General features: G+C 42.1%; 1 protein-coding gene across 1 annotated transcript; it reads left to right on the forward strand.

Annotated features, from left to right (window-relative positions):
- Window positions 1–2,973: 2,973 nt before the first annotated feature.
- On the forward strand, window positions 2,974–4,634 carry drd1b (dopamine receptor D1b). Its single transcript, XM_068744120.1, has one exon. The coding sequence runs from the start codon at window positions 2,974–2,976 to the stop codon at window positions 4,375–4,377; it is 1,404 nt and encodes a 467-aa protein (XP_068600221.1). The 3' UTR covers window positions 4,378–4,634.
- The last annotated feature ends 11,596 nt before the right edge of the window (window positions 4,635–16,230 follow it).

A 16,230-nucleotide genomic window follows, 5' to 3' on the forward strand; every position in this document is an offset into this window, starting at 1 on the left:
TCCACACTGGCTCAAAATGCAGCATCTCCACTGATGGTGACATTTCAAATCGGACTGGATTCCCAGAAAGGACACCACTATAGCTGAATTATTTTTCAATTAATCCAACTATGTATCAAATACTTCATTCATTCATTATCCAAATAAACAATATTGAAATAATCCAGAGAGCTAAAGAATGGTGATAAAAGAATATAAAAAAATGATCTATTGGGCTTTTGCCACATGGGAAGCAACAACACAAACAACATAAAGCTGTTTTGAAACTGGCACACATCTGACATGTGTATCTATGTGGAAAAAAGTCATTTAAAAAAAGACATTTGTCTTTTTTATTACATTTGATTCTGTTGTATTCTATTCTTTTTTGTTTGCTTTTTGGAGCAGATATAAATTACCCTGCATGGCTGGTTGTGCGCGCGCGCATTTGTGAGTGAGTGAGCCCGTGTGTGTGTGTGTGTGTGTGTGTGTGTCTGTGTGACCCCTGGTTCTCTGCTACAGGGAAATGTGGGCGTTGTGTCTGCCAGGCCTCTTACACTTGGCTTGTCTACATGCATTACTCACACAAACACACGCACGCACACAGAGAGACACGCACAGCCACAGATGCACGCATGCAAAATCCAAACACACGTGCTTAACAAACAAGACTCACACACACATACACACACACACATAAACACACATACACGCAGGAGCAGACCATTGAGGATTTCAGCTCACTAAATAGTTAATATGCAAACTGGCCAGGCAGATAAAGAGCATGATAAGGTTCGCTTTGGTAACACAAACACACCCCATCTCAAGCCACTTGCGCATCTCTTGCTTGATGGGTCTTGCTGCTGCAGCCTGGCTCATGGGACTCTATAATTCTGTGCTGTTAAGTCATGTCTATGGAGGTGACGTTAATGCAGCCTCACTCTCTCACCATCTCCCACTATCCTGCCTCCAGTAGATGGCCTCATTGGGCCTCTGCCTTGCCTTGCGTGCCTGCATGGCAACAAGTTCGTGTCAGGACACCTCGTCACAGTTTCCGGTTGTGACAATAGTTTGATATCTTTTAGAGTTTTTTTTTTGGGGGGGGGGGGTCAGTCTAGGTCAAGTCTAAAATAAAGCAGCAGATAAATGGAAGACCACAACAACTTAATTCTACGGTGCAAAATAAAACATAAAATAGAACCTATAGTGGTGCTTATTTCATAAATTTGGCATTATTATCATCATTATATTGTTGTTGTTGTTGTTTCGTGTGAATAATTTATCTTTGCAGGATAAAATCAGACAGTAAACATTTTAAAACGGATGTGTTTTTTTTTTTAACCTTAAACAGCTGATACATTCTTCTTTTAAACCAAGATGCCGTGCGCATTGTACATTTTTGGGGGGGGGGGGGGGGTTACCCTCCACTGCCTCTCTGGGTAGAAGTTGTGGCAAGCAGCGGGGCAAGCGGCTGAGCGGAGAGAGAGGAGCGCGCACGGAAACGGGCTGAGGAGGACCGCAGTCATTCCCACCCCACTCGACGTCGGCCAGCTTGTCCCGCAGGTATCTGGAAGAGCAAATGAATGACACTGAGCGAAGGATGAGCAGAATAAAGAAAGATCAAATAATCCAACGCGCACCTGAGGACCGCCGCGAGAGGAGCGCGTAAAGACCGAGCGCGCAGAGAGAGGGTGAGCGCCTTCCATTTCACTCGGCACCAAGACACAAGTTGGGTGTTTGCAATAGAACTGTGGATTTTGGGGGGAACTGATTCTCTTCACGAGTCCGGAGTTGAACTGAATTCATCTCCGAGCCCAAATGAAAGCGTCGCGGCGGATCCCGAGGCTTCCACGGAGCGGAGCGCACGCTGTCTAAAAACAATTCCAACATAAAATATGTACGTGTACGTATAATCACAAAGTGCTCCTCCGCTTCAGAGACGTCAACCTACAGGAACTACGCTGCCGGAAAAGATTTAGGTGGGTGACCAATAACTCTTGAATGTTTATGACAGCTGCGCGCTCATTTTTGCTGCGTTCACTGAAACAGTTACGCAAAACTAAGCCAAACGGAAATACAACAGGAACCACAGATGATGTTGAAAGGACCTGTCACACCGATCTGCGTTCCCACATGTGATGAATTAGACTTTTTTTTATGCGTGTATGCAATATGAACGTGGACTTTTAAGACTTTCAATTGCTGATTTCAGTCTATTTTTATTTATATTTTTTTTGGGGGGGGGGGGATCCAACCCATCAGATGGAAATGTCGACAGGAGAAAGTGGCATGAAACAAAAGGGAGCTGCATTCAAAGGAATATAAAAAATATATATAAAAAAAAACATGTTAAGAAAACGCCACGTCACACGGACACGCCCTGAGGATCATTAAGCAAATCAGATAAATGCAGCGCGAAAAGCCCATCAATAGGAGTTATTGATGAGGTGGTATATGAGACTAATGATTGGCCGAGCCTCTGCTTCCTCATCAGCTAGGCAACAACACAGTGGGAAACTTTCACTGAGGGTTTGACAGCATTCCGTGCGACCAAAAAAAGGAAGGAGGACGCACGATCTCTCCTGCTGATCGGAAAGATTATTCAAACCCACAGCTGGAATATTCTTCCTCCTCCTCCTCCTCCTCTTCAAACTAGAATGTCTGCCGCCTCGACTGCTACTGCAGGAACTTATGAACAAGGCTTTTTTTGGGCATCAGTTTTTCAAGGACGTCGTTTTTGAAATATATAAAGCAGCTCTCGTGCAAGGATGGCGGCTGTGACAAGGAGTCTATGGATCGCCCGGTCCGTGGGAGAGCTGGTACCGAGACAATTGACCTCTCTAGCAGCCGCGCTGTCAGTCTAAAGCGCCTCTCCAGAGGGACACAGCTGCTGCAAAGGCTAGGGATGTGATGGGGTGACTGTTGACACCCCCTCCCCCCTCCCCCCCCCAAATCCACCCCTCTCTAACTTTATTCGCAGTGTAACCACAAACGATGGATCAGAATTTCTCAACGGTTCAAGACGGCAAGCAGCTGCTACCAGAGAGAGACTCGTCCAAGCGCGTGCTGACCGGATGCTTCCTCTCCCTCCTCATCTTCACCACGCTGCTCGGCAACACCCTCGTGTGCGCTGCTGTGACCAAGTTCCGACACCTCCGGTCTAAGGTGACCAACTTCTTTGTCATCTCCCTCGCCATCTCTGACCTTCTGGTGGCCATCCTCGTGATGCCGTGGAAGGCAGCGACTGAAATTGTGGGGTTTTGGCCGTTTGGCGCATTCTGCAATATATGGGTGGCGTTTGACATCATGTGCTCAACGGCCTCCATCTTGAACCTGTGCGTGATCAGTGTCGACCGCTACTGGGCCATCTCAAGTCCTTTCCGCTATGAACGGAAGATGACCCCAAAAGTGGCGTGCCTGATGATCAGTGTGGCATGGACCCTGTCTGTCCTCATCTCCTTCATCCCTGTTCAGCTAAACTGGCACAAAGCTCAGACCACCAGCTACGCGGGGCTAAATGGAACGTACCCTGGTAATCTGCCCGCCGACAACTGCGACTCCAGCCTGAACAGGACCTACGCAATCTCCTCCTCCCTGATTAGCTTCTACATACCCGTGGCCATCATGATCGTCACCTACACCCGGATCTACCGCATCGCACAAAAGCAGATTCGAAGAATATCGGCTCTCGAGCGAGCAGCAGAAAGTGCCAAAAATCGCCACAGCAGCATGGGGAACAGTTCCAACGTAGAGAGCGAAAGCTCGTTCAAGATGTCGTTCAAGAGAGAAACCAAAGTCTTAAAAACGCTCTCAGTCATCATGGGGGTGTTTGTGTGCTGCTGGTTGCCCTTCTTCATCCTGAACTGCATGGTTCCGTTTTGCGAGCCAAACTTCACGGACGGCGCCGCGGACTTCCCCTGCATCAGCTCCACCACCTTCGATGTGTTCGTGTGGTTCGGCTGGGCAAACTCCTCACTCAACCCCATCATCTACGCCTTTAACGCCGACTTCCGCAAGGCCTTCTCCATCCTCCTGGGCTGCCACCGGATCTGCCCTGGGAGCAACGCCATCGAAATTGTCAGCATTAACAACAACACGGGCGCCCCAACCTCCAACCCCGACTGTCAGTATCAGCCCAAGAGTCACATTCCAGAGGAGGACAACCATTCAGCCAGCTACGTGGTCCCCCACAGCATCCTGTGTCAGGAGGAGGAGGAGGAGTTACAGACGAGGGAGGAATATGTGGGGGGGGTCGAAGTGGGGGTGTTGAACGATAGCCCGGAGAAACTCTCCCCAGGCATCTCTGGAAATTTGGACAGCGACACTGAGGTCACACTGGAAAAGATCAACCCGATAACACAGAACGGACAGCACCAAGAAGTGAGTCATGTGACATGAATGCACAAACGGACAGAAGGACAGCAAAAGGAACAAACATGTTTTAGAACATGCTTGGCTGGAGCGATTTAAAAGACAATGAAACTGCCACACGCACTAAAAAAATCTATATAGATTAAAACCTACAGAATGTTTAAGTAAATGCACTTTACCCTGGATATAACTATCTGCAAAAGACTAGAATTTATTGATCAATTGCCCACGTTTGATGATAAATGACGATAATGTGAATAATAAAGCCGAACACTAGCTATCGAGTACATGCATACATTTTGGCTTAACCAACGTGTAAACATGCGCATTTGTAAACTGTACAGTGTGGACACAATCCTGCTCGGATGTAAACACAGTACAAAGAGGATGGTGTAGTAGCTATAACAGGTAGGTAGGTGCTTTCTATGTGCTTCATGGAACAAAGGGTAATGTGGTCCAAGTCAATTTGGTACAAATACAATTATTTTATTGCAGTAATTTGTCTTCAGTATATTTTTTAACTGATTTTTTTTTTTTATTGTAGAGTCAAAATGCCTGTCTTGCAGTGGTAATGTACTTGAGGTAAAATTGCATTGCTCCTCATACCAAAGTTAACAGCAAGATAGAAAGTGAGCAAAGAAAACATCAGACACGGTGGGGAAACTGAAGTTTCTTTATCAGAGTCAATGGGACGTGCGCTTATTTGATTTGCAGTGATACTGATAATGTATGTCGCCACCACAAAACGTCAGACCATATTGCTCGACAGCTGGGGAGGGGGGAGATAATGAGATCAATGCAATAATGCACATCAAATATTTATAATTATTAGATATTATGACCTGCCCACCTCCTCAATTATGTTATCTTTGCGTATCAGTTGTAAAAGCTGTTATACTACAAGGTCCAAGAGGTTTCTGAAAAAAGAGAGAAAAAGAAAGGCCATTCCTGTCGTCTACAGTACTGTTTTCAACCATGCTATTATGATCCATGCCCATCCTGGGGCCAATCAGAATATCCCACTTGGAATTTCCTCCATTTATCCCATCACTTTGTTTTGGGGGGGGGGGGATTTGAGCTCTGCTACTATTCAGCGAACCCTCTCAAGGAACCGGTGGTGTCTCCATTTTTCTGCTTGCTTCTTTTCTGTCAGGAAAGTCTCTTCCTCCCTCACGCTGCTCCTATTTATTTAGTTTTTTTTATGTTGCCAACCTGTTTTCTCTGCTCTTCTCCCGACATTTCCCACAGTCAGCATAGTTCTGTACACCTGCACCCTACCCTCCTCCTTTTTATGTATTTCTGCTCCTGTCTGCCTTCTCCAGTCTGTTTACTGAGGCAGCTCTCAGGCCTATGATTCCATCTTTGGCAAAAGCCACCACTTTATAATAATATATATATAAAAAAAAGAGCAGAACAGAGGAGGCCATAGTGATGTGGAGTATGCAGTATCGCTCTATTAGCAGCGGTAGAATCCAATAGAAACCGTCAAGTTGAGAATCGTTTTAGGACATTAGGTATCGTTTTCTTGCCTCTCCTCATTTTTTATTTTTTTTTGCATTGTAGCGTTAATTTACATGTCGAGGCTAGTTGGAATAAAATCTTACAAAAACAATCTTTCAATAGAAAGTCTTCAGTAGGTCAGTCTTTGCTGTGAAATGTTTCTGATACGTTTATCAAATCGACATTTATATATTGTTTTTTATACAGAGCCACTCTTTCCACTGATTGCGTCAATATTTGACAGATAGTTTATTAATGATAAGTTTATACGATACAAAAAGTAATACCATTTGCAACGACTAATTTCACAGCAAAGGCTAAGCTGCAGTTTTCTGAGTTTTCACTTTGGCCGGTGTGGAAACTAACAATTATCACTGAATTTAGCCCATCCTTCTTTTTCAGTTTATCATGAGTCGGGTAATGCTGACAGCAGAATATGCCGTGCATCTCTCTCCCCATTAATCACATTAATGTGATAATGGAAAATTTGGCATTTGCTGAAACAACAGTATTAGTAGTGTCACAGCAAGGAAGGCTGCAGCATGTATTTTAATTTGCAAGATAAAAGGTGTATTTCTTCTTTCAAAAAGTATAAAATCTTGATCTGAATTTGAATACATAAAAAAAAATCCCCATACAAAGCTGTCTGTAGAACGGGGTAGTCAATTTGCTATCTCCATCTAATTAATTAAAAACAATAAGTAACATTTGTATTTGACAGAAGCTGAAGTGTTTTTCCACAGTTAATTATTTAAAAAGTCTGTGCTTGATACACATGACGATAGAACCAAACATAATTAGCTCCAGTCCAAAGCCTGCACAGCTCCATTTCTGTTGGGTTCAGCAGCATGCTTTCTGACATTGTATGCTGATTGTTCACCACGTGCTGCGTGTGTCCATGAAGGCGTGAAACTGCTGCACATCAGGGAACGGAAGAGACGATCCAATAGAAGGCAATTGCTCTTGAATAAAGCATTTGATTTTCCTGCTCTGGAAAATCCAATGCTATCTAGATGGCAACAAAGCGGGGGGGGGGGGGGGGGGATCTTTCAGCTCAATATGTGGCTGAGTTTGTGACACAGCAGCGGCTCCATGTCCTCCCTGCTCTTCGCTCCTGCGGGTTTCATTTTAAAATGAACATTTATAAACTGAGATTCTGATTCGTGTTCTCTCATTTTAAATATATGAGATTTTCCAAGTGCAAAACTTTAATTGCAAGCTCCATAATATGACCTGCCATAGCTTCTCCCTTTGCTCTTTGTCATATGCCTTTTAGGAATCATCAACCATATCAGTTAACCCTCCTTCTTCTCTCTACATCGCGTCCTCTTAATTAAGTCCCTAATTATTTCCATGTGATAAAGCATGAAGTGCACATAATATGTCAGTACTGGACATGCAAACGAACTGCCATGGGGAGGTTTACTCTCCCTCTATCTCTCTCGGCTGCCGCTGTCTACTCAGTGAGTATTCCTGACGTTAACAAAGGCTGATTTCATTATCGAGTAGACGGGGACAAATGCTACCTTTCTGTGGTTTGAATTTAAACGTCGAATCACATGCCCATCTTCTTCTTCCTCATCTCCTTCATATTATTATTGCTGTAGCCGATATTCCTATTGGCTGAATGTGGCTGTGCTGTAGCTTCGTCTGTGATCTAACCAGTGTTTTTGTAGGCTAAATAAATGTTTAATGGGGGAGGTACTTTTAATGATACTTTGATTGATATGTCATTTGCTGTGACATCATTGACATTTACAATTTTACCAGATTATCTTCATCTTTGGAGAACAAACCTCTATCTGAGAGGCAAATGATCTCTACTACTGTATTACGGTTCCACATGCCCCCCCCCACCCCACCTTGCCCGTCAAGCCCTGAACTTGTCAACTTGGTGAGTCATCTTTCCAGATGCCACTGCTTTGATTTCGGAGAAGGGTGATGTGAGGTTAGTCCCAGGAGCAAATTGTTTTGTTTGTTCCAGAGCTTCCCCCAGGCTTCCCTGCAAATTGCTTTGGGGCGCTATGGTGACAGAACATGGACTCTCAGTCGCTGTAGCTACATGGCATATGACAACTTGAGCAAATCAGAGTACAGAATCTCCGCTCTCGCTCCAGCGGCAGGAAACGGGACGCGGCAGATGCCAGGCCGAACAGCCCTCCCACATCCTGGGAATGTGGAGGCGTAATGTCTCAGCTTATTTAAACTGTTTTGGATGAGTCCCTACCTCAAAGTAGATTCATTGACAGAGCTTCATGTAAATACTACAACTACAGTTTGCAGTATTTAAGATTGACAAATGCAAGGATAGAGTATTGTACTATGATGTTCAAAATGTAGTTGTGATGAACACAAGTGCTATCTTAAAAAAAAAAATCCTTAATGTACATGCGTAGTAAACTGCTGTATGTTCTTCTCCAGTATGGGATTATAATTTACTGTAAAATGCGACAGTCTTTGACTATTTATGTATGTGTTTATTTACATGTTTTTGGTGTTAACTCATGGAAGTGATGTCAAAGATTATAAGCCGACAGTATTTAGTTTACAGTTTGTACAGAACATGTGCCATTCATGTAAAATAAACATATATGTATTGTTTTTTAATCGCCGCTCTCTGACTGTTGTTCCTTTGAAAGGTGTCATGTGGATGTGAGTGGGTTTTGACACTGAGTGGGTATTAGTATCCCCCCCCCCCCCCAAGCTCCCTGAGCATGGCATTCTTGCTATGTTCCTGCCGTCACCCTCCTTTTACATAACTTGACAGTTGACACGTCACGTCCTCAGACACAGGAATGTACTGTATGTACTCAGATATGAAGGCATTTTAACAGCTGAATCCCATTGGAAGAAAAAAGGAAAAAAAAAAAAGTTTTAATCACATGAAAACATATTTATCTTAAAATAAAGTTTAGCACTTCAAAGTATTGCTTTACACCTCCTCGGAGAATTCTTCTTGACAAGAATTTAGGATGAACAGATGAGAGTAATGATTATCTCATTTCGCACATGGATGAATTTGCTTTGGATACATTAAGGATCTTTTTTTGTGACTTACAGCATGAATTGATCAAGTCCTGAAAAACCGCCTCTTCTCCTTGGTGCACTGCTTTGTGGCTTCCAACTCTCTCAGCTTTCATTTACCTCACAAATATAGTGAGGCAAATGAAACTGCATTCAGAGAGGAGTTGAACAATACAGGAAATAAATCAAGAGATGAGTTTCCAAATTCAAATAACTATTTACACATGCTTTGACCAAATTTGTCTGCATTACATGTGAGATATGGATATTGGTTGGTGCTTTTAATTTGAAATCCCAAGCAATCACTCTCTAGTTTCTAGTTCAATGTGTGGTATTCACTGTTAAATAAGAAATGATCATGTTTTTACCTGTGAAATGTTTTTATTACCTTTTTATTGCATATTATTATCTTGGCAAAAACATTACTGCATGATTTACTTTTGACTTATAATGTTCTTCCTAGTGAGGCAATAAGATACTATTGGGTTACTGTAAAGCCAGAAGAGTTAAAGCCAGAAGAGTTAAAGCCAGAGGAGATAAAGCCAGAAGAGTTAAAGCCAGAGGAGTTAAAGCCAGAGGAGTTAAAGCCAGAGGAGTTAAAGCCAGAGGAGTTAAAGCCAGAGGAGTTAAAGCCAGAGGAGATAAAGCCAGAGGAGATAAAGCCAGAGGAGATAAAGCCAGAGGAGTTAAAGCCAGAGGAGATAAAGCCAGAGGAGTTAAAGCCAGAGGAGTTAAAGCCAGAGGAGATAAAGCCAGAGGAGATAAAGCCAAAGGAGATAAAGCCAGAGGAGTTAAAGCCAGAGGAGTTAAAGCCAGAGAAGATAAAGCCAGAGGAGATAAAGCCAGAGGAGATAAAGCCAGAGGAGATAAAGCCAGAGGAGATAAAGCCAGAGGAGTTAAAGCCAGAGGAGTTAAAGCCAGAGGAGATAAAGCCAGAGGAGTTAAAGCCAGAGGAGTTAAAGCCAGAGGAGTTAAAGCCAGAGGAGTTAAAGCCAGAGGAGATAAAGCCAGAGGAGATAAAGCCAGAGGAGTTAAAGCCAGAGGAGTTAAAGCCAGAGGAGATAAAGCCAGAGGAGTTAAAGCCAGAGGAGATAGCCAGAGAAGATAAAGCCAGAGGAGTTAAAGCCAGAGGAGTGACATGTTTTTGAAATGTAAAGATGCCCTCACATTAATTTGAAAGTGATTACAGACAATATCTTATTAAATGTGCATATTTAACCTGAGAGAGAAAGAGAGAGAGAGAGAGAGCGAGAGAAAGAGAGCGAGAGAGAGAGAGAGAGATTAGGGTCAGTGGAAATACAGTCAAGGTTAATGATAGACTGGCAGCAAAAAGCGATGTGGACTTAATGCACTTATGTAACTACATCAGCACTGAACTGACTCCTTTTCTTTCTCCCAATGTAAGAGAAGCAGCAGGCAGCAGTCTTTCCAAAATGCAGAGGACTCTGCACTGGGTTCTACACGCTGAAAGAGATGGAACCAAATGTCTCCTTCTCTCTCTTGAAGCCCATGGAGCATATTTGCTGTTTGCTATCGTACATGCATGTTGACTAACGTTGTCGGATTTATTTAACAGTTACATTTTTTACTCTGCAAATATGCAGGGCCGGCCCAAGTTATTTTGGGGCCCGAAGCAAAATAAGGATTTTTGTCTGGGCCGGGACTTGAACCGGTGACCCTCTGGTTGAAGTGCAATGGGCAGACCGTTTTTATGGGGCTAATTTTATCAGGAGTTATGTTTTCTTGTTTCTTGTTCTTGTTTGTTATTTCTATATATTTCATTTGCTGGTGCTCTTCTCACTGTCATTTCTGTGTCGACAGTGAGTCCCAGTCAGCAGCCATCCCAGTAGTCAGTACGGAGTTTGCACAAAACAATGTGAAATTGAATTGGTAACAGCTTTAGTAGTATGCGTTTGTGTGTGTGTGTGTGTGTGTGTGTGTGTGTCTATTTTTGCTCTACAAATTTTAACATTACAAAACTATAAAAACTTTCCCTGGCATTTAAAATATGCTCTTTCAAAAGTGTTCTTGTGTAACATTTCCCTTGCAAACAGTTTTTACAGCAGATACATCCGCAATATATGACATTGTAGTAATTTCACTGCAAACGCATAAATCCACATAATAAAACACTTGCATGACAACAAAATATCTAAACTTAGAAACTTTTGGAAAGCAGAGGACATACATTCCATTCACATATACTGCTTATGCATGGGTTTGATTCCCATCTGTTCAATTTGGTGGCTGACTACACAGGCCTTCTGTTAATATCAGTTCCAATGCCGTCCCCCCTGGAGTCACTTCATTAGGAATAGTTAGCATGGACTAATAGCTTACCGGTACCCATCTGCACTTGAAGATCAAAAACAGATGGAAACTGAACATCTCAGAATTCAGTATATTGAAGAGAGCAAGGAAAAATGTACGACTGTGTAAAAAATAACAAACAAACATCAACTATTTGCTACTGTAATGTGCAATTGGCCTGAACATATTGGGACCTGGCTCGATTGATATCTGGTATACAGGCTTACTTTTTAACGTTGCCACCTTTTGTCACATGACTGCTTGTATATAAACAATCATCAGCTGTTTCCTGGTTTCTCTCACGCCCATGAAAGTTGCCATAAGCAACACTTTACAGCATAAAAACTCCCAAACCTGACTTAATCAATGCAGGGTGTAATTAGAATCAGACATGCACACAAACAAGGACTTTGATTCTGTTTTAGCTCGCTCACAAAGTGCAAGGTGTTGGGAATTTTAATTGGAAAAAAAAAAACCATTGAATGAAGATTATAAAAGATAAGCAAACAGTACTCTTTAGAAAAAAACCTCCAGAGCTGTTGCAGGAAATACAACCTCTGTTGAGTCTTCTTTAACGTGGACTTTCCAAATTGTCTATGTGGAAAGTCCACTTCTGGTCCTGAGAAACGGATCTCAGGGACAATAGCTGGTGAACACTAAGGTGAAGTCCACAAACAGGGAGCCGAGTCGGCTCTGCAGTTTGTTAATAGGTAAACTGCAGAGGTTCCAGCAGGGGGCGCCCTGCTGATCTTTGTCAGATTGTTTCTGGCTTGCTTCAACAGGGACCGGTCACCAATGCTGTAGCCTCCCTCCTTGACCTGGTGCATGGCCAGGGAGTGAACCTGGTCCTCACAAAAGCTGGTGTAAGATGTCACAGTGTCAGTGAAATCATTCAGATCTGTGGCAGCAGCTTCCAAAACTCCTGTCAGGACATTTAAAGCAGGACTGGAGCTCCAGCTTTGACTCATTTATGTATTTCCTCAGAGTCATTACAACAGGCTTAAAAGATTTTAAAGCTGCAGGAGGGATGAGCTCTGAGCCAGCCATTCAGTGCATTTCACAGTGTGTGTGTATGTGATACATGAGATACACTCAGACCAGATGATTGCAAAACTTGCTTGTTTTCCATGTTAACTTGCAAAACATAGTATCAAACAATGGGAAATGTTGTTTTCCCAAGTAATGCTGGATACTGTCAGTACTATGGCATTAGGGCCTGTCTCAAAGTGGAGTTCAACACCCATCTCAATTACATGGAAAGCAGATTCTGTATTGAACACGCGATGTGAAGAGCTCAATAGCTACGTGGGAACCAAATGCTAAAAGGGTGGCGAGCTTTCATTTCAAAATCATCTCACTCACATGTGAATCATCAAATAAAAGCGATTTTTTAGTTAGTTGAAATGTTTCACTCCGGTTGATGAATTATTCAAAATGCCCTTTACTTAACACACTTCTGCCTTCTGTTTCACCATTTCACCACCAAGGCCTTCTCATTCAATAGAGTGAGTGACCCCCCCTCTTGCTGTGGCTTTTCTGTTGATTGAACTACTTGTGTATGTGTGCAGATTTTGATGGGGTAATATTATATTATATTGTGCCTCTCTGAGATTGAGTGCACATGTTAGTTTTTTCCCTTTTGGGGGGGTGGGGGGGGGGGGTAAACTCCAACCAAGCCACGCTGCCACATGGTTGTTAACACATGGAAAATAGACACCCCAGAAAGAAACACAAGAAAAAGTCCTAACTGGATAAGGCGAATGTTTGACCAGCTTTGAAACAATAAGGAAATGTCAAATGTTTTTGTACGCGTCAGCAGTCAGCAGAGTTAGTAAATGCTGACTTAGTAGTTTGTGAATGTGAAGCTTCTTCTCGATTATGTAGCTTACTGTGCATTATGCAGGCGGCTGTGCATTTTGGTTGCAGAGTTGCATGCATCAATTAAACTGCATAAAATAAGAAGGTATTTTGGGAGATTTTGTGTGTTTCTGTATGTGAGAGAGAGAGAGTGATAATCGTAGGGACGCCTGAAGTTTCTGAATATTTTACGCTTTTACATGGATTTCTGGGGCTTGTTCTCCCAGTGCCAGACTTTCAGCAGCCGAGACTTCTGAGTACGAGACACTGCTGTTACTTGTCTGGTGTCCAGTTTGTCACAAGGTGGTCATTATCTTTGAGCCGAGACTTAGAAGCATTAATTAAAGTCAGATTATTTGAGATGTTCGTCAGGTCGTACTGGAAGTATTTTAATCCCTACTTGCACAGCTGGTACATAATTAACAGTTTACAGCTAAATCTGGCATTGGGATAAAATATAATTTACCTTTTTGTTTGAAGTATCCAACCCCCCCCTGTTCTCTGCACAACGTCAAATACATTCTGTGATTATGTCTGATGTTTATTTTAATGCATTTTAGATGTAACATTAACTGTAAAGCAGTCTCACCTGAAATTCAGCCATAAATGTATATTCCACATCATATTCCCTTGAAAACACATTTGAAATGCTGCATATTAATAAGTGATACTGAATAATTTCTTCTTTTTTTTTTTGCCTCCAAGGCGTGTTTCCTCCAGAAGGGTGAGGACTCTCCTCTTAGCTCATATTAAATAATTAAAAGGTCTTGTAAAAAGCAGAAAGAAAGAGGAGACTAATGTATCATTGCTTTAAAGCAATGCTTGCTCCATAAATTGGAAGGAACAAAAACTAAAGCAAGCAGGGGGAAACAGGGGACATGGGTGGAGTTATTCCTTGTGTTTCACTCAGCATGCTGCTGTCAACGCCTTCGGGAAAGATCACCATGCACGTCTTCAGCTTATCCGCCTGGCTCGGATCGTTTAACGTACGGTATTCTTTTGTAAGGAAAAATTACTTAAAATCCCACCTCATTAGTCACTTGCTTGGCCTTTTGTGATGTGTTATCTGCATTCATTGAAATCAGTTCTGATATTTACAGCATGCACCCACTGCGGGATGAGTATCACAATAAACTGACAACAGGATAGGTCCCTTTGAATAAACAGATTTGGTCATGATATTGATATTCCATTAATTGCTGGCCCGCAGTTATGTCTAATTGCTTGAGCATTGTAACTCATAAAAAACATACTGCACAAAACGTTTTCACCTTCTCTTACATATTTAAGTAAAAACAATAATGAATCCATTAAAAAACTATAGTATATGTGATTTCGTCTTCTCATTTGCAGTTGTAACCTTTGCATGCTTAAACCAATTGAATAACTAATTTTGTCAAAGGCCCTGTCTGGGTAGATCATGCTTAATTACTGTGACATGCTAAGATGATTCCCATTCAAACCTGTTGGCTCTTCACCTCGATTGTATGTTCTGCGAATCATGTGGAAGGAAGCTGGAGAAAATCCATGGGGAAAAGGTGCAAATCCTTCGTTGCTATGAGGAAACAGTGAATAAGCATTATTCATTTTCTCTCTCTAAGAATCAGGTTTTACGTACACACAGTCTTATGTTCAATTTATACTTCTCTCCTACCTGAAAAAATAAAATAAAATCTGGATTTTCCCATTTACCGGTACTGTACTTATAATGCAGGCTTAATCAAAACATCCTATCTTGTAAAATATGCATTCAATTCACTTACCAAAAATCACAGTCTTAAAAGGGGTCTGAAATCCAGGATCCTGGTCTGATACAGAATAAGGTCAGGAGAAATTAAAAAAATGTAACATCGAAAACCCCATTTATGGATTACAAAATCAGTTAAAAATACACATCAACTCTTACTTTTCATGGTTGGTGTATAAAGATACCAAGAACAATTTAGAACCTTTTGATGATGATCCAGATCACCATGGGGATGGTGTGAATCCAATCAGGAGGGGAATGAGCTGCTTGGCGGAGGTCTGTGTCAGCATCTGACAGATCACCTACATTGTATTACCATAAATAAGGCTATTAGCTTGATTTAAAGGGTTAAAGAGGTTGATAACATTCCCACGCTTTAGCTAGAATTACCGTTTTTTTGTGTAGTTTTTGCCTGGTCAAGCAAGATCTAATTGAAATTCACAAGATAGACCCTCAGTGTGAATCAGGTTGACAGAGGATGTCCGAGTACAGCTGTGCCTCTGTCACTCTGCTCGAATTCACTCCTTATCTAACTGGCCAGAACTTCTCCTCGGGGCATTATTTTATCCACTGCTGATTTAAATTGTGTTTTTAAACAAAAAGCAAATACAAAGCCAGGCCACTGCATACCCAGGGAGAAGAAGAATGTTCACGCTGAATCATGTTCAGGGATGTTTTTGACAATGATTAACTCAATAAATACACATTACATTTATCGCAAATAAATTACGTTTGAGGTATTGTTAATGTTAAGCAAATAATCCACTCATTGATGAAAGAAGGCAGAGCTTTATGTAAAGGAATAGAACACAGCAAGCCTACGCATGAATTGTCACGTTTGACTATGCTACAAATATGTCACACTAAATCCACAATTGGCACCAGAACATTTATTTGACCATTTTGAGGTGCAGAATCTTCCATAAAAATAATTTCTTGCATTGAGTTTGGTGAATGGATCACTTCAAATGGTCCGTAGTGTGTGAGCATGTGCGCTAGTGGTTGTTTGTGTCTGTGTGGCCTTGCGAGGCACTGGGGAACGCATTCGGGGTGTACCCTGCCTCTCGCCTATAGCAAGCTGGGATAGGCTCCAGCAACTCCCCAGGACAAGCCAGGCAGAAAAGGCGGCTGTAGAAAATGAATAGATGGATGGATGGATTTTAAATAAGCCAAAACACACAATGCATACAGCAAAATTATAAAATAACAACTTTGTCACTTTGATAATTATATTTATGGTGTAAACAGACACAGAATCCCTTATACTTTGGGTTTTTCCCTCTTAGCGAACCCATTCATTTTTTTTTGGAGGATATCTTTAGAACCCAGGACACAATGAAGCTGTCCAAGCCTGAAGATTTGTAGCTTTGGCCAAACATGTGATCCAACACATCAGAACTATCTTGGGATTCCATTCAAGCCCATTCTATACTGATGTGGAC

The sequence above is a fragment of the Brachionichthys hirsutus genome, chromosome 10, assembly GCF_040956055.1.
Source record: "Brachionichthys hirsutus isolate HB-005 chromosome 10, CSIRO-AGI_Bhir_v1, whole genome shotgun sequence".
Taxonomy (NCBI): domain Eukaryota; kingdom Metazoa; phylum Chordata; class Actinopteri; order Lophiiformes; family Brachionichthyidae; genus Brachionichthys; species Brachionichthys hirsutus.

Bases quoted from the DNA above. Each gene is read 5' to 3' on its own strand.
- drd1b (XM_068744120.1), top strand. From the start codon at position 2,974: ATGGATCAGAATTTCTCAACGGTTCAAGACGGCAAGCAGCTGCTACCA.